Below are 24,986 nucleotides of genomic sequence, written 5' to 3' on the forward strand. Positions count from 1 at the left end.
GGAGCCTACACACCTTGATCGGTTATACTGGTGCAGATAGTAGAGGAGTAAAGAAAAGTGTTTTTATTTTTATTTTTTCCTACTCTTAACCCTTAGAACCCGATTGACGCAAAGTGCGTCAAAAAACACACCCTTTCTTCTCTGTTACATTGCTCCGGAATGGTTCATCGCAGCGAGATGAAATCTTTATTGCACGACAGAGCAGAAGTGGGGCTTTCCAACGAGACTACACACTTGTCTGTACGATCAAGTATGAAAATTTAAAAAAATCATGAAATTAAATCAAATTGCATCATATTTACAGTCTATACTTCTCTGCGTTCACCTGCACACACATTACTCTAGTTTGAATTACTCGCGAACCCGTGATCGCATCGATATGGCAAGTATATCAGATGAAAGAGGGGGCACAGGGCTATCCATTGGTACCATGTTTATCGATCCTTCTGGCTTATAAAACCAGACGAAGTGACTGCAAAATAATAACAGTCATGTACACAAACGCTGCACACTCATTACTCTGGTTTGAATTACTCGCGGACCCGTGATCGCATAGATATGCCACGCATGTCAGATGAAAGAGGAGACTCAGAGCTATCATTTGATACCAAGTACATCCTTCTGGGTTATAAAACAGACGAAGTGACAGCAAAATAATAACTTCATATAGCTGGACTTACCCCACGTTTTTGTCTGTTCTTGTGGCAAAGCATGTTTATAATCCAATGCTATCATGTGTTTCTCTATGGCAAAGCATGTTCATATTCCGGTTTTGTGATCCTAGCAAATTCCTGCATGGCATCCAATTCAAGGCTCACATTGCATCCCAATTTGTTCAACAAATAAACACCTTTTTTGTCTTTACTTTGTTCATGACAATGCAGTAAAGAGTTGAGAATTATTATGACTGCATACACACAGGCACGCAGGCTAACACGCAACCTCGGGTCAAGTCAGGTCAGATCAGTTCGTGTCACAGATATGGAGCGCAGAAAGGTCATTTTTCATCACTAAATAAAAAATGGCATTTATTTCCGTAAATCACACAGCAAATATTTCTGTAAATTGCTCAGCCCCAGAGTATCCCTCCAACATGGCAATTATATTGCCCGATTCAGGACAGTCTGCCCTACACACACATGAAATGCATGTAGAGCTGTGAGCTTGCTGTGGTGAAATACATGTCGAAATATAAGAATTTTTATAATACACTTTTTATATTTTAATTCTTTAAAAATCAAAATAAAATCAATGCTAGTATTAATACATGAAATGATGGCAGATCTGAATAGCCTAAACTCTCCTGAAAAAAACAATATATAATATAGCTGCAAGCAGCAATGAGGGGGCCAAGCAGGCAGTTCAGCAGTCCAGAAGTCCAGATTTGCCATGCAACTCAATGCCGTGGCATCAGGCATATAAAATTAAGCAGTCACAACAAGTTCCATGTCAAACAACCCAAGATTGGCTGAGTTACAAGGTCAAGTTTCACATCAAAACATAACTGATTTTGTGTGGCTGAACCAGGGCTAAGTGTCGCCGCCCCCTCACCCAGCAAACCCACCGCCGCAATCGCCCCTGCCCGTCCCACCCCGCCCCACCCTTGCACGCACGCATTAGAATTAACTGGATGGAACTCGCTGTCAACAGTTTCACACCAAAAATAAAAGATCGATTGAGATATGATCATGCTTGCTGTGATTTCAATGCCCCAATAGAGGTCAAAGGTCACCAAATTATTTGTGCATCATCAGGATGAACCAGACGGTTCTATGGGCTGCCATTGACCTCCATTGCAGAATAATGCAGCAACTACAGGCCAAAATACATTTTTGCCAATTACAGAGCCCCCTAGAGGTCAAAGGTCACCAAATTTCTTGAGTGTCCTCCTGGTGGGCCCTGAGGACCATGTACTAAGTTTGGTTTTGATACATGAAAGCGTTGCTGAGATATGAGCTCACTTCCTGTTTGGCGGCTTCGCCACACCTTTCGATTGGCTGTTACAGGCGAACGCTTCTGTCAAATGTTCCAGAAAAAAATACACTGATAAGACATGGTATGAAGATGGTCTCTGCCGATTTTGGTGTGGATCAGCTGAAATTTGTGACTTGCGAATACTTATTCATGTTTTTGATTAAATCCAATATGGCGACCAAATCAATTACGATGACATCACAAGTTGGCTTGGGTCGGCCTAAGGACCTTCCACAGTATTGTCAGACACCACTAGTGTGTTTTAATTCTAAGCACAACAGCAGCTACAGGCCAATAGGCATATTTCTTAATTACAGCGCCCCCTAGAGGTCAAAGGTCACCAGATTTTTTGAGTGCCCTACTGATGGGGTTATAAGTTCATGTACTAAGATTGGTTATGACAGATGAAAGGGTTGCTGAGATATGAGCTCACTTCCTGTTTGGCGGCTTCGCCGCATATTTCGTTTGGCTGTTACGGGCAAACGGTTTTAGTTCCGAAGATGAAAATCGATAACTTTTGTGCGGCTTGGTCTGAAGATGTTATGTGCTAAGTTTTGTGAAAATCGGAGAAACTATGTGAGGCGTGAAACTTTATAAAGGTTTTTGACAAAATCCAAAATGGCGGAAAATCCATCATGGCGGAAATTGACGTCATAGGGTGCGTTGAACTCGGGTTGGTCAAAGGATTCCAACGATACCACATTTTTGACAATCGGGTCAACGGGTCAAAAGTTACGTGCGTGAACGCATGTCCAACTTTGGCCTGTTGGTGGCGCTAGAGGGTTCAACGGGGAGGCATGAAACTTGGTGAAATACATTATTGGAGTGTCCCCAATCAGTGTGCCAAATTTCACAACTTTTCACCAGACGGTTCTATGGGCTGCCATAGACTTCCATGGCAGAAGAAAGATGATGCGTAATAATAAGAAAACGTACAAACACAATGGGTGCCTTCGCAGCTTCGCTGCTTGGCCCCCAAATATATGTGTGTGGCACTTACAATGACCAGAATAAATCCTTATGAATAAAGGTAGTGAAAATGCCCTAAAAACAGCTTAGGGTTCTAAGGGTTAAGGAAACATAGTTACCAAATAGAGTTTGAAATATAGCTCATAACCAGGTTATGAAAACTTCCGGATTTACATTTATTCATTAAGCAGATACTTTTATCCGAAGCATCTCGGGGTTAAGTGCCTTGCTCAAGGGACAGCGGTAGAAGCTGGGAATTAAACACACAACTTTTCTAGCTACTGCACGCTAGCCCAGCTCATTTGCCACTACGTTATCACCCTCATTTATTATAAAGAAAGATTTGAGAGCTTAATGTGGGTTTGTGTTTCTTCTCTCCCTCTCGCACTTTGCAGGCTATCTATAAGATGGTTGGCACGGTTATCATGATGAAGATGAACGAGGACGGTCTGACGCCAGAGCAGCGCGTGGACAAGATCTTCAGCAAGATGGACAAGAACAACGACGACCAGATCTCGCTGGAGGAGTTCAAGGAGGCGGCCAAGAGCGACCCGTCCATTGTACTACTGCTGCAGTGCGACCTGCAGAAATGAGCAACCACTCCTCACCTCTCTTCTTCACTTGTACAGAAAGAGGAAGGGGAAGAGAGAGAGAGAGAGAGAGAGAGAGAGAGAGAGAGAGAGAGAGAGTGAGAGAGAGAGAGAGAGAGTGAGAGAGAGAGAGAGAGTGAGAGAGAGAGAGAGAGAGTGAGAGAGAGTGAGAGAGAGAGAGAAAGAGAGAGAGAGAGTGAGAGAGAGAGAGAAAAGGCAAAGGCGCCATGGACTGCACAGAAGATTAATGTTCCATTCAGTTTGCAGCTATTTCCACTGATAAAAAGAAGAAAAAATTATAATTATGATTATAATATGCTTGGACTACCTTTCAACAGATTCCGCTTCTTGTGTTTGAAACACTCGTGTGCATGAGAATGTTATTTGCTGAAAAATATTTGCCACACTACAGAGTTGTCCCACACACGCACACACACACAAACACACACACACACACACGCAAAAACACACACACAGACACACACAAAACACCATGCACAAATATATATATATATATATATATAATTCTATAAATATATAAATATATATGAATTATTTAAAATAAACTGCCAAAATGTGAACAGTGTGCAAAGTACTTCCCGTAGAGTCCCATTCCACTGGAGCTTGCGCATCAGTGATGTGCTGTTGAATTAAGCTACTATTTATTGTTCAAGTTTACTGATGCTAGCTATGTGGTTCATTTACAGAGTAATGTTGACGAAAACCAAAATCCTGTCTGAGTAACACATTTATCCACTCCTTTGGAAAATTTGAATCTGAATAGACCACACGCTGAATTATGATCTCTCCAACTTCACCTTCCAAATGTGCTTGTAATGTGGGTGATTATAATTGTAGTTTATTTGCATGCTGTTAAGTTTTGCCTTACAAAGAAATGAGACTTTGCATCCTTCCAGACTGATGAAAAAAATCGCCTTATTGGAAAATGCAATTGAAAACTGAATACAAAAGACAGAACAGGACACTCACGTTACATTAGATACAGTATTGAATGGGATGTATGTTTGTGATCTGTCTGAGCATTTTTTATTATTATTATTATTATTCTTTTCCTATATACCTGTAGGAGCATGTTTTCCTCAACACAGTATAGAATAGTTAATGCTTCCCATCAAAGCATTTTCCTATTTTAAATCCATCTCATGAACATAGTTTTAGAATGGTAATCTTCAACATAACATTGAAATAACCAAAAACTACTAACAGTCACTCAAACTCCTGTAGAGGTATGCCATTTGAATTTGCCTGTATGCTTTGCATCTCTAAGGCTTATAGATTGTGACCCGCTTATGAACAAATTTTCATTTAGAGCATTAGAATCACCCAGTGTCATGTGTTGTCCATGTACGAACAGTACTATGCTGTAACCACAGTTATAGCATGAACCTCCACTGCCTTTAGTGTACATATTTTCCAACACTGTCTCTTCAAGCCACGTATTCCTGTCACAAAGGCACAGCTTGCATATCAGAGCGATAACAGTTTCTCAGTTAGTTTCCAAACGGAGAGGGTTAAAAATGGAGCAAAAACTTTTTTGCTTGGCTTTCTACTCCTCCTTGCCACTCGCTCGCGCTCTCCAAGCACAAACTGAGAGGTGAGGGTCCAACTACATATAGAACCAGTCAGCAATGCATCCTATTCAATCATTTGTGGCAATAGGACAAATGGGTTTGCTAAGTGCTACCCTGAGCTTGATGTGTCTCTTTTCTGTATGTTCTTTTTTTTCTTTCTTTCTAACTTCTCTTCTCTACTTTCCGGTCCATGTGTGTTGATGCATACTTGTATGCCTGCTCTTTTTCCTGTTCGTCTCTGTGGAGAGTGGTTGAGGAGTCCTTTGTGTCTTTGCTTGTGAATGTTGATGAAAACATTTTTAGAGGGCCTCCAGCCTAGTCTCTCTCATTTGTGCAGTCTGGAAACAACGCTGTTAGTTCATGCACTGTCTGACGCATTAAGAACTCTGTCCAACATAGATTGGATTTTAAAATGAGAAACGCTGTTTTCAGATCAGGTCAGTATGACAAGAAACACTGGGTCTTGATTATCCCAGACTTCTTTGCCAAGCCGTATGTACTTAGACTATCGTTATCAGACTCCAGATTGAAGCAACTGTTGGCAAAAATGTCAAGGATTCTTTTGTACATGTAGCATGTATTGTTCCCTTGATGACATGGCTGCACTACTCCTTGTGTTGTGGTTTAAATAAAACATTTACAGGCTGTTTTCTGAAGGTGTGAATTTAATTGAACATGCCCCAACAAGCAGATAGGCCGGAGTAACCATGGCAACGAAATGCTGTTAGCTCAATGCGGCAATCAGACGTATGGCCATAAGCTGTCAAAGCAAGTTTCACCTCTAGCACGTCAAAAGTTACAAGGCAAAATGCATTTTTGCTAATTGCAGTGACCCTAGAGGTCAAAGGTCACAAAATTTCTTCGGCATTCACCTCATGAGTCCATGTACCAAGTTTGGTTTTGATACATGCAACGATTGCTGAGATATGAGCTCACTTCCTGTTTGGCGGCTTCGCCACAAATTTCGATTGGATGTGACGGGCGAACGCTTCTATCAATTGTTACAGAAATAAATGAAGTGACAAGGCATGGTCTGAAGATGGTCTGTGCCAATTTTGGTGAAGATCAGATGAAATTTGTGACCTGTGCGAAATTGTTGGTGTTTTTGATCAAATCAAATATGGCGGCCGAATAAATTATATTGATGTGACAAGTTGCCCTCAGTTGACCTAAGGACCTTTCACAGTATTACCAGACACCACTAGTACAATTTAATTCTAAGCACAGCAGCAGCTACAGGCCAAAAGGCATGTTTGTGAATTACAGCGCCCCCTAGAGGTCAAAGGTCACCAAATTTCTTGAGGGTCCTCCTGATGGGGTCATGAGTCAATGTACGAAGTTTGCAGCCAAGTTTGGTTTTGATACATGCAAGGGTTGCTGAGATATGAGCTCACTTCCTGTTTGGCGGCTTCGCCGCAAATTTTGATTGGCTTTTACGGGCGAACGGTAATACTTCCGAAAACAAAAAGTGATAACTTTTGTGAGGCTTGGTCTGAAGATGAACTGTGTCAAATTTGGTGGGAATCAGAGAAAGTATGTGACCCCTGATACATTTTAAGTGTTTTTGATGAAATCCAAAATGGCGGAAAATCCATCATGGCGGAAAATGACGTCATAGTTGAACTCGGCTTGGTCCAAGGATTCCAACAATACCTGACTTTTGAAAATCGGACCAACAGGTCAAAAGTTACGTGCATGAACGCACGTCCAACTTTGGCCTGTTGGTGGCGCTAGAGGGTTTGAGTTGCCGACATGAAACTTGGTGACATGAATCATGGGACCGTCCCCAATCAGTGTGACAAATTTCCCAACTGGGCTGCCATAGACTCCCATTGCATATAATAATAATAACAGGAAAATGTAGAAACACAGTGAGCTTCGCTGCTTGGCCCCCAATGAATGGTTAATTCTGTACAGAGTACCGGTAGGTTATTGTAACACTGGGATATCTTAATTTCTTAAAATATCTGATAAAACAAATGAATGTCCAAAATAGGCCACTAGATGGCAGGAAAAGGTACCAATCGCCAGAGCCGTAGAAAGAGTTCAGACAACTCAAATCATGGACACCATACTTCAAGACTACAGCTTACCCTATGGGGCGAATATGCCATGTTGAAATAAATAGCTTATTTTCACCATCAACAAGCCTACAGTACCCTCAAGAATTATTGGCACCTCTGCTAAACTTGACTAAAAAGAGGAATATAAAATCATCTTTTGGAAATTGTTCGGAAAATCTTAATGCCTTAAGTAAAAAAAATGAGGAAATATCCGACGTTTAAGGACACCAATTTTCTTTGTGAATAAATAATGTATCATACCAAAAATAAATGTTTTTCCTTAAAATACAGGGGTCATAAGTATTGGCACCCCTATGTTAAATTCCCATAGAGGTAGGCAGATTTTTATTTTTAAAGGCCAGTTATTTCATGGATCCAGGATACTATAAATCCTGAAAAATTTAATTGTAACGATTATTGCATTGTTAGTAGGCTATTATCATTATTATCGATAAACCCTTCCCATAAATGTTGTGATACTGATGACCTGATCGCTAGTTATAGCACCTAGGTCAATAAGCCTGTTCCCCCAAAGAAAACCACTCAGTTGCATCAAATGATGTTTATCAAATTATCAAATGTTTATAAATTGAAGACAGTGTAGTAAGTCTTTGAAGCAGATCTTTATTTTGGGGTTGCACCCTGAGCACAGATTTTTCTGCTTTAGCACTTTATTGACACAGTGGCCAGTGACATCATGCAGGCTGCTCCTTTCTGCATCTACCATGCCTTGAAGAAGATGGTAGGTCCTGTATCGACAGGCAGAGCAATGTCAGGGCTACTTCCCGAGGAGGGTGGCTGATCAAGAAACTCTGCAAGGAAAGCACGGTCATCTTCCTCGTATCTACCAAAAACTGTGCAACAGTAGTGATCTTCAGTGTCTGCTTGAATTTTCCATCCAAAGAGATTTTCCAGGCAGTCCTGGAAGAACAGATATGGCCTCTAGAGAGAAGTTCAGACTGTTGAAAGGACGCACCTGTCTGCACCGGTTTCCAGTGGCCTTTTTCCACAATAGACATGTTCTTATAAGTATAAGTATAAGTATAAGTATACTCTTTTGATCCCGTGAGGAAAATTTGGTCTCTGCATTTTTCCCAATCCGTGAATTAGTGAAACATACTCAGCATACAGTGAGGTGAAGCACACACTAATCCCGGCGCAGTGAGCTGCCTGCAACAACAGCGGCGCTCGGGGAGCAGTGAGGGGTTAGGTGCCTTGCTCAAGCCTACTGGTCGGGGTTCGAACCGGCAACCCTCCGGTTACAAGTCCGAAGCGCTAACCAGTAGGCCACGGCTGCCTCATTCATCACCACTATGGCAGAGCGCAGATGTGATAGTGCAGCCACATGTGAATCCTGGTTGAGCTGACTCAATGCCATGTCAGGGTGTCTACTTGACATGAGATCCAACCATCTGTTGAAAAAATCCAAGAACCAAGCTGTGGTAAGGAGGTCTGGATAAAATCCTTCAGAATCAACCTAGTAGTGAAGTGCAGAACTCACTAAAGTTTAGGACATTACAAACTTTCATTTTACCTAAGTGTGTTTCTGTAAGTTTGGGTGCAAGCTTCAGGTCTTTATCTTTCTGAAAGTCATGTAACATCTTTACATGCTTGAAGGTGACGTTCTTTAATCATAAAGTGAATTTCTCAACAACCTTCTTCCCTAACAATGTGCAATCTTCTTTGTAGTGATCTAGCTGATGGCAGAGGTTGATTTTGGGCAAGAAGCAAGTTGTATCCAGTAGGACCACATGCCAACATTAATTGAAGACCTTTTTTGATTGAGTCACCTGACCATTTTGTCCCCCGTGTACTTGCTTGGCTAAGTTTGTAAAGCTGATTTGTGTTGAAGACTCCTGAAACATTTGCTTCGAGTCGTTTTCTCTGCCTGATGATCTTCCACTTCTCTTTCCTTTCTTTCACAAGAGCCCGCTGGAGTGATAACACTTTGTTTTTCAAGCCGTTCAGTTGTTCTTCCACGCTTGCAGTTTCCCCGCTGACATTCTCCCTGCCCGATGTCTCTTCGCTGACCGTCTCGACGCTGACCGTCTCGCCGCTGATGACCGTCTCCCCGCTGATCGTCTTGGTGATGACCATCTCCTCGCTCACAGTCCCACCAGTGTAGGCGTTGTTCGTCCGATCAAACTCTTCATGGCCAACTTCGATTTCTGGAACAGAATAAGAAGAAAGGAGTAGGAGCATTAACATTTGTTAAACATGGGAACAGGTATGCAGACAAGACACGGGTTAAATTACACACCGTCAGTACAGTCTGTTTTCAGACTGCAAAGACGCTGAGAAAGATTTAATGGTGTAGTAGTATCCGGGGACGGACTGGCACAAAAATACAGCCCTGGCATATGTGGCCCAAGCAGCCTCAAATCGGTCGGGCACACCTAATTACTGTAAATACAAAATCCTTGCATTACCCTTAAATAGGCATATATTTTCAACTAAGGGTCGGGGAACACTGAAAATGGATAAATATAGGCCTCATTGCTATTGTGGTGGAAAAAAACTCATACCTACCCGTTCAATTCAAAACCAAATTAGCACTCTGGAAAACCTTGATCCAAGGAAACACGCTGAGTTGAAAGTACTACTGCTCAGTACTACAGGCCTTTTTGAATATTTACTACACTATCACTGACTGATCAGAGGTAGCCATGGAGCACATGATCTATTCAAGTAGGCTATACAAGCAATTATGAAAGAGTTTCTGTTTGAATTCAAAGTATCAATTAAAATTATTCAACAGGCTTCATTTAAACTATAAAATGCTCAATTGATAGCATTACCAAAACATTACAGAAGCCTATATGTAAAGAACAAAATTACCTACATTGTAGTAGACCTTATTGTAATGTATACCAGGTATCACTACAGGACAACGGAAACAACACAAAATAAACAGGGCAACTTTGTTACCTGTTGGTGGAAATATTTTATTCCTGTAGGCTATACTACCTACCTATATTGCTGTTATATTTTAGAACAGTACAGCTACAAGAACTAATTCCCTGCCATGTCTTTCAGTAGCCTATCGTATAGGTTATATACAGCTTAGTTAGCTTGTGCATGAGTATGACTTGACGTTTTGTAGCCTACATTTCCATCAGTCTACAGTCTTTTAGTCCATCTTTACCAAGAGAACCCTTCAGAGATAGAACCCTTTTGACGCCCTACTTTCGAGACCAACCTCCACTTATGCCATCGATGTTGAATTTTGGCCATCTGACGTAAACTGATCAATCTGACCAACAATTAACGTCGATTTGACACTCTTTTGCTGTCCAGGTTGGCAAATCATTCATTTAGAAAACTTGAGTTACGCTATTTGTTATTATGATCACAGCAGGGTCATTACCATGTCATTACATTATTGCAATTAATAGTCATCATAATCATCATCGTCAGCATGTCATGTCACACATACCTGCTCCATCACCACTGAGTTATTGTTATCCTGTAGGCCTACCCTCAACTAGGCTACACTCTCCACCAGCTGCTGCTGTTCACTGTCCCTATGCTCTGTATGCTTGCTTACATCTCCTAGCTCAAATTCAACAAACTTCTACATGTTGCTGACATAGGCTAGCCTACTTGCAATATTGTTTATTTTTTAAGCTTCTACATTGGTGTTATTTTTGCACAATTGGCACTACTGGCACCCGCCACAATTTCAATGTGTAGCTTTGACACACAGAGCTGTTATTGGATCAGTCCAGTGTCAGTGTGGAAAGTGAACCAATGGTCCGCTGACTGTCCTTCCTTTGGGCTGGTCGTTGACCAAACAAATTAAATTATACATAGCCTATTTTATCGGCCCAAAAGGTACGTCGGCCCACCAAGAAAATGCCTGGTATGCCAGATGGCCAGTCCGTTTGCAATTATAAACATTACTGAAATTAATAATAAAAAGAAGTATGCTATTTGATAATGTATATTAGTGTTTTGATTAATGTAGACACTTTTAATGAAAACTATTAACACCTACAAATAAAATACAGCAAGAGTGAATTTATACTCTCCAAAAGGTTTTTTATCTGCACATTACATTAACTTTATACCTGCATTTTGCACTGTGCATCTCCTGTGCTCATGGAGATAACCAAACAACTTTAATCAGTTCTCACTTGACCTTGAACATAATTACCTGTTTTAACTTCAAGGGATGCGGAACAGGATGTAGAATAATAGGCATGGTCGAGTTGTATGCGTTGTGTGTGTTGTGTGTGTCGCTGTCCACCAACACACGGTTCATCTTCTGTCCTACTTTGCTTGGTGAGTCTGCTGTGGAGCTTTGGTGTCGTGAAGACGAAGTGCGTTGGGAGAGCATTCGGCTTCAGCCTCCTCAGGCCGTCAACTCTGCCATTCTCATACTGGGTTTCATCGAAGTGGTCCTACAAGCAAAACGACAGGAACTTTTTAATGGGTGGTGTCAAGAAAATAGAGAAAAAAACTGTCAACAAGTGAGCCTTTTCTTGTATTCTGAGCCCGAAATCTATTTCAATAGCACAGTACATACAGTAGCACAACTTTCTGATTTTATTTAGTATGTATATTCTGAAGTTTTTTTCCAGAGTGGGTTATTCATGTAGCATTCATGGCCCAGATTACAGCACTTCATTTGTTAAAACATGGCGGACATTGACTTTTTGAAAGGCCACACAGGCAATATTTTCAGATTTGTCTAGGAATTAAAAGAGAAGTTTCTTTCCACCTGTAACATTGTCCTCTAAGATGTTAAACAAATGAAACAGGACTTTTTAATCTGACTTAATCCAGTGCTCAGATTTCTGTATTTGAACTGTGAGCATGAGTGCATAATTAATTAGATAATGCCTAACTTATTTATGTAAGCATAACATTTCAGAAAACTAGCAATAAACTCAAAATTCAGCTTGGAAACATGGCTAGTTAATTCAGCGTAAAAAATGCCTTTAAGATAAGGTGACCAGACGTCCTGGTTTAACCAGAACAGTCCCGATTTTGTCCCGGTAATATTACATAGCTGATGTGCCCAATCATTAACTAAACCCACGTAGAAAGATCAATAAAGTGTCCAGTGACAACGTGTGTGTGTGTGTGTGTGTGTGTGTGTGTGTGTGTGTGTGTGTGTGTGTGTGTGTGTGTGGGTGTGTGTGTCTGTGTGTGAGAGTCAATCGAAGCAGTTTGCATAATCTTTGCAGGCAACGTTACATGTACCTTTGTAAACATTGTTGCAATGCCTCTTCATATCTGCCTCGTTTTAACGGTTGTATCGCTAGCTATGCTACGACAATGCCAAAGAGAAAGTAATCATTTTCAAAATAACCTATGGCTATATCAATTTTCCTTGAGTTAAATGTTTTCATGCATGTCTGGATAATGGGTGAGGAATGTTCGGGAGACTAACAGCTCTACGCAGGGCTCAGGGTGGGCTAAGCCCACCCAAGCATTGTGTCTTGCCCACCCAAACAAAGTCAAGAAGTCAAAGGTTTTTTTTTCAGTTGTGCATCTGCGCAGTGTGCAGTCTCAAACTCAGCCTTGGATGTAAATGAGTTGGTGTTGAGTGTAGGCCTAATGGTAGCTAGCTGCTGGTACATAGCTGAGCAGTAGGCCTACGTTGGCCTATGTGTGTTAGGTAAACCCTCCTCCTGATGTCTTAAAGGCAACAATCTGGCCATTTTTCACATAGATCTCTGCTTCTCAAAGTCACTGAGTGCTGTTGGTACGAGAAAAACCCCCGAAAACAATCAATGCTACCTATAGCTTGTGTTGCTGCAGCCAACCTGCTTGAACAGCCAGGCAGCTACAGTGCTATACTATGGGGGGCAAAATGATCAGCTACTCTAGCTGTTGACAGGGATGGGCAAAATGATCAACAAGATCACAACAAATCTGGGCAAATTATTAAATAAATACATTTTCTATCGTGTTGGTTTAGGCGATACATTGGCAACTTGTTGCAGGGCCACCACATAACCGGTTCCATGCTTTTCAATTGGATGATTAAAGTTCTCAAGAAGCTTGAGGTTGGTGTGTGTGTGAGAAACCTACACATTACTCATCTTGCACTGGATCATCTATTTGAATCTCAATATTCTGATCACAACAACTCTGTTTTGCACTTTTATGATGTGTGATTACCAAAAGTAGGTCATTGGTTTTACCAAAAATATTTTCAAAAATACCCACCAATAAAGTATTTTGATACAAAATGCGAAGCTATTTTCTTCAACAAAATAAAACACAAATTACAACATACTATTTTGTATTTAAAATACTTCTTTTACATATTATCTATATCTGCAATAGCAGTCCTAGACTAAGGTGACATTGTGCATGTAGCACCTTCCACACTGAAATCACTTGAGGCAATTTACCACAGTTCACTACGTTATAACTGAGGTACTTAGGTCAAAAAGAACTACCTCAGCCATTTATTGACCTGACTTTTGCACTATTATATTGACTGTCTACTGTATGCACAATTGCACAATTTCAACCCAAATTTTGCTGCTCTTATTTCTTCATGGTATGTGCCTTCTTATTTACTTTTTATATTGTTTACTTGAATGTTATTGGACCTAATTGGTAAAATATGTCTTGTCTCCACCGTGGGATAGAAACGTAATTTCGATCTCTTTGTATGTCTTGACATGTGAAGAAATTGACAATAAAGCAGACTTTGACTTTAACTTTTTTACTTTGAGGTGGGTTAGAACTCATCACTGTAAACTTTACCAAAATGTAGGATGGTCTTCCCTCTATGATAGGGAAAGACACCGCCTCCTTTTTGTTTATAAGGCATTACTGGGAAAGTTATCTTTTTACTTAACTTCTCTTCTGAACCTGAAATCAATCTGTCACAATTCCTTTATGATGATGATTCATACATGTAGCCTATCAAAAATACTGCCTATCCCTGGGTGTTGGCTGCAGAAATTCAAGCGAGGGAGTATCGATTTTTTTGTGTCTGTGTGTTTTGACCGTTTTGCTTGGTTGCCCACCCAATATTCAGCCACCCAGAGTGGTAGAGAAAACAGGCTCTGAGCCGCTCTGAGCCCACCCAGATAAACGACGGACTATGCATAGTTTTTTGGTATAGGCTAGTGAAGACCCCATGTAAATTACATGCCCGTGCGGTTTTCATAGTATATTACATCTGAGTTACAGGTGACAATTGACATTTGACAAGCTTAACTTTAAGTCATGACTATGGAAAGATCACAAGTTTCTAAGCTTCACACTTCATTCATTTCTAAAGCAGTTAGAACTTTTTTGACAACATTAATGATGACATTACTATATTTTTACTATATAAATTCTTAACATAAGTCGAAGAGAGAAATCGACATTCACCTCACACAATATGGAGTAGTTATTTGCCTTCCAGTTTTTTCTTCTGACTTTCTGCTCCCATAATTTCCTTCTTATTGGGTCACGGGGGAAATTGTGCATCCGTTTCCCTCTTCCCGGTCTTACACTGCAGCCATAAGCGGCACAGTTGGGCATATTGTACCAATTTTCACTAGTCTATTATTATTTTTCTTTATTTACTTCACTGTGATAATGGGAATTTCATGAAGGTTGGTCAGCAAAATGGCGTCCACGAACCACGTGACCGCCCAGACCACTCGATTCCCTAGTTGTCCGAACTCGAATCTACGGCTCTGCCAAAAAGTACATGGATTACCTGACGGGGTGTATTTTACATTATTTTATATAGACGTTTTTCAATTGTCAATCCAATTTAATTTTTCAACTGACTTACAACAACCTTCCGGAAACGACATCATCAAACCGGATGATAGTCATCAGACAGCGCCAGTGTCTGTGTTGCGCAGATTATACAACGTTAGCTGGTTTCTGTGGTTGTACAGGATCTGTGTTATTTTATTTGTTGCATTTGGCTTCGAAATAAGATCCAACCATGGCTATGCAAGCAGCGAAACGGGCGAATGTAAGTTTAATTAATTTATGTGACTTATCGTTTGCTTCTTTTTAAAGTTAACGTTAGCAAGCTAGAAGCTAGCTATCTGCTGTTGGTGTTCCCAGAGAATGTCTAGTGCTAATAAACGAGCTCTGGTGTTCCCAACAAACGATGTGGCAAATTGAGTGTCGAATGTAGTGGTGAAACAAGTTTAAATGTTATACAACATGTTTTCATCATTTTTGTGGTTATTGTTATCTAGTACTATAGTACCGACAAGCACTGTGCCTTTTCCAGTTCTTATTTGTTTGGTAGTATGCTAACGTTAGGCAATCTAGCTAAATAGCACGCGCTTGTTTTGACTGGTTTCGCCATGATGATGGAAGTTAAGTTAACTTGGCCTATAGATTTGTGTCCGCACATTTTTTCTAAATGCCTTGCGGGTTCTTTCATTATTCATTTTTCATTGTTTCATCTGACAGCCATAATGTGGAATGGCCCGACAACAGCAGTGCAAATATAACCGTAAGCAATCATGGGTTGCGTCGCACTTTGTCGTTGTCCGTCAAATGGTCGAAACGCCTGTCTTGTGGATATATTTGAAAAACAAGCCATTTAATAATCTGTCAAAATTACGGATGGACTTCTGATTTTGTCATTCTTAAAATAAAAAAAAACAATGCTGGAAAATATTCACGACCTGCTCTGTAACCAATATGCACAATGTGCGTTTTATTTTATTTTATTTTAATGGGCGGCTCCTATCTTTGAGAAATAAACACCTGAGCTTTTTTCCCATTGAGATTTTATTTTAATCTACAGGAAACTGCCCCCTAATGTCAGTTGGCTATTAGGCTACATTACTTTGTATTTCTTTTCCTTAGTATTTTTTCTTGATTCATTATAGGGTGCAGAAAAGTATGCAACTGTAATCATATACAGAAATCATGGAGTTGTTATATAAAGAGAAGCCAGTATCGTGGTGCCAGGTTTAGGATATTTACACAGCAAAACATGGGTTCATCCTATCTGCTCTTGTAGGTGTAGTTACAATTTTGAATACATTAGCTCATGTTTAGCCTACTTCATGTTATGATTAGGAATATGTTATGATTACTGGCATTAGGCCATCCTTAAAAATATTTTTGTTTGCAGTAACAGCCAAAAAAAATAAAAAATGGGTCGGTAGGTAGGTCAATATTTTTTTTTTCAAGATTCAAAGTAAAAAAAAAAGTACAATTTTGGTCATGGTGATTACGTAGGAATGAATTTACACAAATGTGCATATCGTGACGTAACTGACTGGGTCTTCAACCCGTGCCTTCAGGCGCACCATTGCAAATCTCATTCTGATGCAGGTTATATAGACCAGCCTTTCTCAAACTTCTTTGACCTGAGGCCCGGTCATGGCAGACTTTGGGGTCATAGGGCTCATCTACATGTACCCAGAAAGAAGGCTACTAGCTCTTGGCCACGTTATATTGAAATTTGACTATACAATACTCAATGCTATACAGTGTTTTATACAGTCTCTGCTCTGTTTCTAAGGAAGTTCCAAAAAACAACGTCGTTCTATTAAGTTTCGTTAAATAAATAAATAGCCTTCCAACAGGTTAAAGCGGATATTTGATACCAACGTTATCGATTAGTTTCAGTTTCTCTCACGCAGACGCGCATTGAATGAGTGCTCACCACTTAATTGTAGGGCTCCATGTTTAATGACATCGATAGCAGAAACGTTTGTTTTCTTTTTTCGTCGATCCGCGGTTTCTTGATCAACTGCGCAGCAAATTATCAGATGAAGCACCGGGCCTAATTTCACTCCACGACTCCGCAGACCAGCAGTCTCCATGTTGCGGACCCATATGTTGAGAAATGCTGAATAGACCACAACCAATTTCAATACTCCGACACGGTCACCGTTAGACTAGGGGGGAGAAGGGATGAGAAAAGATCTGGCCACAGTTCTTCCAGAACTTCGTGCCAAGTAAAAGCGTTATCAGTTTGTGTGAATGAAACGAAGCGTAGGCCATAGTGTGACATGCGTAAAACTAATGGTGTAGAGATGACGCCACGGGGTTTTATTTAAGTGAGCCACGTTTGCATGTAGGCAATTTATTCACAATACTTGGGCCTACTAAAAGAGATATTATTTCATTGCATTTCTATTGGTTGTTTAGAGTGAAAAAAACAATCGGTCGGTATTAACGCAAGTTTACAACCGGCAAGTCGGTCAGACTAAAAGGGGAAAAAAATAAATATTTGGGTCGGTTCTAAATTGACAGGGTCGGTCGGGTTACGGCAAACGAAAATATTTTTAAGGATGGCCTTAGTTAAAGAGCGGAAGGACAAAACACTTAAAAAATTTGATCAATTGATTCAATTATATTAATATTAAAATAAGGACTACCTGCGCAAGGACTACCTGCGCGCATGCAATTGTTTTCTACAGGAATAGGAGTGTTTTGAGAGGGCACTGCTCTAGTTGTAAATGATGACTATATAATCATACATGTTCTCTTTCAGATTCGCTTACCCCCTGAAGTAAACAGAATATTGTACATTCGTAATCTACCATACAAGATCACAGCTGAGGAAATGTACGACATTTTTGGAAAATATGGACCTATCCGTCAAATCCGAGTGTAAGTTTGAAAATCATTGTATGTTCTTGCTCACATCTTATACCTGCTGTCTTTACACTGAGTTTCTTTCAATATTTATGTATTTAGAATAAAACAATCTTTATTGTCCACTCCTGTGAAAATTCATCTTTGGCCCCATAAACATAAACATATAGCTCACACAAACAAGACTACACAGCAAGTACAACATGCAAGATATTATAATATAAGTTAGTCCAAAATATCTATGCTTCAGTGGGAGCATAAAAGTGGCTAAGTATTAAAAATGCACAGTGTGCAAACAGCTGATTATGAATGATAAAATAATTAATTTATTTAGCAAAAAAGTGTGATGTAGTGGATGTGAAATTTAGGAGACACTTTAATCCAAAGTTTAATCAAACCAGTTATATACGGTAATACACAAATGTAACCTGTAACCTGTTGTGCCATTAAAACTTAATTTGTATTTGCTCCTTTTTAGGGGGAATACACCAGAGTCACGAGGAACTGCCTATGTTGTGTATGAGGACATCTTTGATGCGAAGAATGCTTGTGACCACTTGTCTGGATTTAATGTCTGCAACAGATACCTGGTAGTATTGTACTACAACGCCAACAGGGTAAGTTTTGCAGTACAATTTGTATGGGTCTTCAAATAGCCTTCCACTTTAATGCCTTATGTCATACAGTTTGCTGTCTTCGCAGTACACTATGGTCCCTGATATTGTTCCTTTTAGCAAAGGTCTATAGAAAGACAGCTGGCTTGAGTTCAGGTTACAGGTTATCTTAGAGCAGTTCAAAAGCATGTCATGCTCTTAACTGCACAGACAATGAATTCGTGTAAATATAATATGAAGAGCTTAGGCACTTCAGGAGTTTAGGTGTAGTAAATGTTTTAAAAAAATGTCATGGTACGCAAACCTGCCAACCTGCACCAGCTACATCAAAGTACGCTGGTACCATGTGTTGGCGCAGAGACTGCCAGACATCCCATTGCTCCAGGAGGGGAATAGTGCCTCTCTGAATCCCAAAAATTACATATCAAGCACAACTTCTGTCAGAGAAATCACAATTAGATATTTTCCCCAAATAGAGCAGCCCTAATTGTGATTTGCCTCTTTCTTAAAAGAGAATTCTGGCGTGTTTTTACATACATCTGTTTCTCGAGGTCATCGAGTGTTTGTTTTTTTCGTACCAACAGTACTCAGTGACCTTGAGAAACAGATCACCATATGTGACAAATCGCTAGAATTCTCCTTTAAATATAGGGTTATGGTTTTAGTAGGCTAAAGAATGATTTGAATACAATAACATGCCACCTATAATAGGCTTGGCTATAATACATATGAATATTTTTTGAAGAATGCAAGTGAAATTCTTAAAAAGCTGTTAGTCTGTAATAGTTTGTATCATTCAGATGGTAATTGAACATATTTTCAATTTTATGTTTATGGTTCTTAGCAGATGCTTATGTCCAAGGTGACTTACAATGACGTCAATAAACATTACCTTAACATTAAAACAAACGGTTTATAGTAAAATTAACAGTTTGTAGTAAACAGTTTAGTGATTAGGTATTGTAAATTGATGGATGACTTACATCCTTTAACAACACAAGGCCAATAGCTTCTAACTACTGTGTCCTATGTATAGGTGAATTACAATGAGGTGCTTATGTTGGCATAACATGAGGGAGAGACGTATTATCATTTTCACAAAATAAATAAGGAATTGTAATAGATTGAAAAGAAATGATATGGAGACTGCAGACATTCTAGCAATCAACTATAAGAAAATGGACATTATTTATACACATCAGCATCAGACCCTGTAAACAGTTTTATTTTCATAGATCAAAGTAATTTAAAAAAATGGGTCGGTTATCCAAAATGTAACTTAGATATGTTATGTCTGCTTTTGGCCGCAAGCATGTAGGCTGACATCCTCAAAAATGTTCAGGTTTGGCATGTCAGGGTGGTATTAACCTTCAGATTTGGGTTGTGGTCAGATAGGTAATACACATTATTACTTCCCTCCTTTAGGCCTTCCAGAAAATGGACACAAAGAAGAAAGAAGAACAGCTAAAACTTCTCAAGGAGAAATATGGAATAAACACAGACCCACCAAAGTAGACGACCATCCTGACCAGTGCACCTTTTTATGATTGTCCTTTTGCCACACAATATAGGCTACTCACTTTACTAATTTTGTATTGATTATTTGGTTTTACGTTTGAATTATGCATCAGATTTTGTATATAACAAGCAGTGTTTTTCGTTGGTACAGTGGTTTAAAAATGTTGGAAATTACATAATTGTTACTGGATTATTTTCTGGATGCTTATTTTCTCAATTAAAAAGAACATGTCTTTCCCATTCACTTTCTAGTCATTTCATTGTTACTGACTATGATGACAATTAATGTGTTGTGCAGTGACGTAGGTTGGACCCCTTAAAAAAAAGTTATTGAGGTTTTTGCATTTTTTGTATCTAGTGAATATTTCTGGATGATAACATTACATTTAGTCAGTGGAAAATGTTTTATTGGCATATTTCCAAAATGGCCCCCAAAAGAGTTGGATGTAAAATATGAATAGCATATCTCCACACCTAAGTGGTCGATTTGGATGGTTTTGCTATTAAAACACAGGTTTTCTGGGATGCTGAGTCCATTTGATTTCGAGCCTAACAATGCAACATTTTTTTATCTCAATAACAATGTTCAGAGTTTGTTATTCACTTACTATTTACATTTTGTCCTCTAGCATTAAAGGTGATCTAAGCGATGCAATGCATTTTTTAGGCTAAAACATTTTATGCCACTTGCTGCAAACATCACCTAACCAACCGCTATCTGTCTGTGTCCTGAATACACTGTAAAAAACGCGATCTCTGTGGACAAAAACGGCAACAAAAACAACCTGGCAAACCTAGCCCATGAAAACATAACAAACTGTTCCAGCAAATCACAGACGAGATGCGTGTTTAGGAGAGTTTAATTGCACGGGAAGAAGTGGGAGGAAGTAGCGAACAGAAGTGACCTTACCCATCATCGCTAGAGCACGGAGAAGGTCATTCAACCACCTAAACTCTTTTAAATCCTGCACCCAACCCTTTTTGGCAGGTGACCCTATTTTGATGTCACAAAATGTTGGGGCACCCCAATCGTTCACAACATGTGAGCGAGAGCTGGTTGTTTTTCTACTTTGTTTGGAGCATTGATCAAACATAATTAGGCTATCCATGATGATCTCATGCGGGAATCAGGATGGCTATGTTTATTCTTGCATAGCTATAATGAAGGATCCGATGAGTTACTTAACTTGGATATCATGTTTTTTTATTTATTTAATGCATATAGTTTTATGTACAAGATACCCAATATTTCAGCCGACCCCGTTTAAATTTCGGGCGACCTCACATGGGGTCCCCATGGTTGGGAAACGCCACCCTCTGCGTGTGCATTAGTGATGTCAGTCTGACACTGAAGCTTCAACATGTGCTTCAAACCATTTAGGCTAATGCACAACATTGCGTTTAGTTCGTAGGCTCCTCTGTGACAAGCATAGTTTGTTCGTATCGATTTATTTGTATTACAATGTAAGAGAGACGTGGAAAAACTTTAGTCTGGCTCCTAATCAATCTTTATTTGTAAAAAGAATAATATCCCATTCTTATTTATGTGCACTACGTATGTGTGGGCCGGGGTGGGGTGGTTAGGCCTATGGTGCGTGCACTAGATTAATTTCACTAGTAAAGGTTCCTGTCCTAGCCTGGCGGGCCATCCTATATCATTGACATGTATAGTCTGGCATCGAATCATTCACCTCGCTTAATCCAAGGGGCGGGCAGAGAATTGTCTTTCAAACTGCCTAGGCATGCAATAGGCCAGCGCTACGACCATATCCGTATCCGGTCGGCAAAACGGCAAATACATCCTTCTTCGAAAGGAATGACTTAAGTGCATTGTGTTGATCTACTTTCAAAGAAAAGCACAAGTCCAACTCCTCCAAAGTTGACGCCAACGCCGATTCAAACAACCGCTCTTCGTTTGCCATAGCCACCTTCCTTGTTGTTCACCGTCGCAGGATGTCATTATCCTGTTAAGCCCGCCTTAAGACTCTCTAACGAAATAGAGCGCTGTGATTGGCCGTCATCCACGGTGTTAAGCCAATAGAAATTCCTATGGTTCGATACTAGACGTACAAGCTGAGCAAATTAATTTGCCGCCGCTAGGGTGCGTCTAGATTTCTAGGCTATTCCTGTCCACCATCTAGCCGGGATAATTTAAATGCAGTCTTGGCTTTTCACCAGGAGAGGTCGCTGTTACTGAAGCTTCGAGTATTGAACCCATTTTCGAATCAACTGTTCAAAGTGATTCAGTGTTTCACCAAAGCCTCATTTGCCCATCACTAGTGTGCATTAACAATAGTTGACTACATCCCTTCCTCCATACCATTCACAAGTCTTATATTGTATGGTGAGCCATGTATATAGCTGATATATTTTGGCCTGTAATATTTAGGGAAAACTAAACAGCCTAAATGACATATTTTCTTAAAATCTACACCCTCTAGACAGGCATTAACATGAGCTAAAATATGTCCCACCTCCATACCATGCACAAAGTTCTGTATTGTAAACCAAGTAGGCCTATATGGCTGATACATTTTGGCCTTGACCATTAAAAGAAAGCAAATTCATGGTAGGCCCTTCTGGCCCATGGCCTATTTTACAAAATAACTGTGTCCATTCAAAAAAATCATATGCTAATCGCAATTAGATATTTTCCCCAAATCGTGCGACCTAGTGTAGGCTAGGTCCAGATGATAATGACCTTGACTTAACACTGGGCTACAACCAATTTCTCAATTTTAGTTAGCAATTTTAGTTAGCAAATAATAAACCATTTTTATTAGTATTTATGATGTTTTGGTTGCATTTTGGGCTAGAAATTACCATCGCCTTGACCATTGCAACCATTAACCCCCAACATATTCATTTAACTCAGCATCCCAGAAACATATGGTTCAGGGAGATATGCTATTTTTCATCCGACTTTTTTGGCGGCCATTTTGGAAATATGACGATAAAAATAATTGCCACCGCCTAAGTAATGTTATCACCCAGAAATGTTGAATTAGAGGGAGAGCAGCTTCACAGAAGAGAACTTCTGACGGCAAATTTGAGGAAAAGTTGGTAAACCACCTCTCTTACCTAATTTGAGGGTGCTGATTCTGAATATTTTGTTTACCAAGCTCAATTATAAGTTCTAAGTCGCATAATCAGCATTTTAACATAAAATAGCTATTTTTTTTGCTTATTTTTCCCTAAATTGGGTTGATTTCAAAAGTAATCACTAAAACCAAATAAAAGTGTTCTTTAAATACATGTTTGAGCATTAAAGAACCCATACTATAGTTTATTAATATATTTAATGGGAACATGATTACAGTTAACATGTAATAAACTCCGAAATTAATCAAAACACAACCAAATTTTTATTGCTAACATAGTGAGTCACTCATGTGGTGTTTAATGCATTTCATCACAATAACAAGTTGCACAGATAACCTTCAACTCAGAATATATCCTACAGTACATATGAACTAGATAGCGGGAATAAGCCTAATGCAGAACTGCATCTACCGTTAGCAACAACTTACAAGTAAAAAACATTTTACTTCTAGTAACACTGGATTTAGTATGTGTGCTTTCCTCCATACTAGAGCTTGATAATGTGCTCTTCTAATATGCCATTGAGCTGCATCACTTGTTGGTGGTATGCCTCCAATCCTCGACATCTAGAAAACAGAGTGGCTCTGGCATAGTGTTGTCACGATACCAAAATTATGACTTCGATACAATACTCAATACTGAAGCGATATCCTAATCCAAAATATCTGGAAAAGAAAGGATGCAGGCCTCCTCCAAGTCATTTGTGTTGAATTTGTTGCACTTTGGGTCAATTCTGGGTTTTAAACTTCTAAACTTCCTACTTAATTATTTTTTTGTAGTCAGTAAAATAGTAGTTTGTGTGTGATTAAGTCCTATTGTTTGTTATAGCTCATTTATATTGTGTGGTGTTTTGGCAATACATTACCATTAAATAGCCAAAGTAGGCTAGATCAAGGTCAATGTTCAAATTACTGCATGCAAAGCACTTAATGCTATGCAGAAGAGCCTAATCTTAAGGTCATCTGATGTAGGCTACCCAAGGCCTTCCCGTGTTTCTGGGATTTCTTTGACAGTTGCAAAGGGAAATAAGTGAAGATAGTCTTTGCTCCCAGTGTATTAATAAATGTTTCAACCACTCAGGTCTTAATCAGATAGGCCTACACCATTATCTGTTGCAATAGCTGTGTGCATTTCTACATTAGATCTATTTATTTGATAGTTAACATTATTTGCTACCACATAACAAATACCAAATAACAATACAAAAGTTTCTTACAAACTATCCTGCATACTTCTTAAATGTGCTGCAGTCAGATGGGTGTCCTAAAGACATAGCTAGATCTTGAGCATCTATTACCAGTGTTGAATGAGCAGTTTTTGCAGTGATCACTACTGGACATTCCATATTGCTAGACAGCACTTGAGTGAGGATAGACTTATTTCCACTTCACAAATAACCATCGCTATCTGCAATAGCTACAGTACAGGGACATTAATCAGTTCATAGCTGAGGATTTCTCCTAGGTCCACTTCCCTTTCAGCATCATATGCAGTGATGATGCACTGGAGAATGTTTCTTTTTGTTGCACTAAAGGATATCTTGTCTAAATCTTTTGCAAATAATGCAATCTCCATAGCACTCTTCAGCACTCCTCAAACATGCACACTCTTTTGCACATTTTTCTGCATGGCTGGAATTTGAATGATAGAAAAGAGCTCCAGTGAGATGTTTTAACTAGGCAAGCACATTCGCCTTTACAGTAAAAAAAAAAAAAATACAGTGTAAATCCTCTGTAAAGACTGACTGTCCTTGCCCTAAAGACTGTTCATAATAGTTAGTGATAAAGGCCTTTCTACTGAAAAATGAGCAGTCACCTACTATTCTATCAATTTATTATCAAGGAATCTATTTTGTTTCTAAACGTCATACTGAATCTTACCTATTATTTCAATTCATATTTTAATTTTAGCTTATTTTCATTTGCTACTTGAGGGTCATTTGGGTAATTCCTGTCCTATCCTAGGCTACAACATATCTGATACATAAAGAGTATATGAATGCCTTATTTTTTGCAA

At 39.4% G+C, this 24,986-nt stretch overlaps 3 protein-coding genes across 3 annotated transcripts in view; 2 read left to right on the forward strand and 1 right to left on the reverse strand.

Annotated features, from left to right (window-relative positions):
- vsnl1a (visinin-like 1a) overlaps positions 1–3,630 on the forward strand; it is a 37,344-nt gene extending 33,714 nt beyond the window's left edge. The window contains exon 4 of the mRNA XM_076272941.1: positions 3,339–3,630. Coding sequence (XP_076129056.1) covers positions 3,339–3,536 — 198 coding nt within the window. The 3' untranslated portion in view covers positions 3,537–3,630. The remainder of the gene's footprint in view (positions 1–3,338) is intronic.
- A 4,166-nt stretch (positions 3,631–7,796) lies between these two features.
- LOC143109498 (uncharacterized) lies at positions 7,797–14,889 on the reverse strand. Its single transcript, XM_076272250.1, has 3 exons — positions 14,536–14,889; positions 11,345–11,591; positions 7,797–9,356 (listed from the first exon to the last, which is right to left on the reverse strand). Exons 1-3 carry the CDS (start codon positions 14,686–14,688, stop codon positions 8,836–8,838), a joined length of 921 nt encoding a protein of 306 aa, XP_076128365.1. The 5' UTR covers positions 14,689–14,889; the 3' UTR covers positions 7,797–8,835.
- Positions 14,890–14,997: 108 nt separating this feature from the next.
- sf3b6 (splicing factor 3b, subunit 6) lies at positions 14,998–20,112 on the forward strand. The gene is made up of 4 exons (XM_076272251.1): positions 14,998–15,136; positions 17,633–17,751; positions 18,215–18,353; positions 19,776–20,112. Exons 1-4 carry the CDS (start codon positions 15,107–15,109, stop codon positions 19,863–19,865), a joined length of 378 nt encoding a protein of 125 aa, XP_076128366.1. The 5' UTR covers positions 14,998–15,106; the 3' UTR covers positions 19,866–20,112.
- Positions 20,113–24,986: the final 4,874 nt, after the last annotated feature.

The sequence above is a fragment of the Alosa pseudoharengus genome, unplaced genomic scaffold (genome assembly GCF_046254945.1).
Source record: "Alosa pseudoharengus isolate Yale_2024_CS ecotype anadromous, Long Island Sound unplaced genomic scaffold, YU_APseudo_1.1 YU_APseudo_1.1_scf_7, whole genome shotgun sequence".
NCBI classification, from domain to species: Eukaryota; Metazoa; Chordata; class Actinopteri; order Clupeiformes; family Clupeidae; genus Alosa; species Alosa pseudoharengus.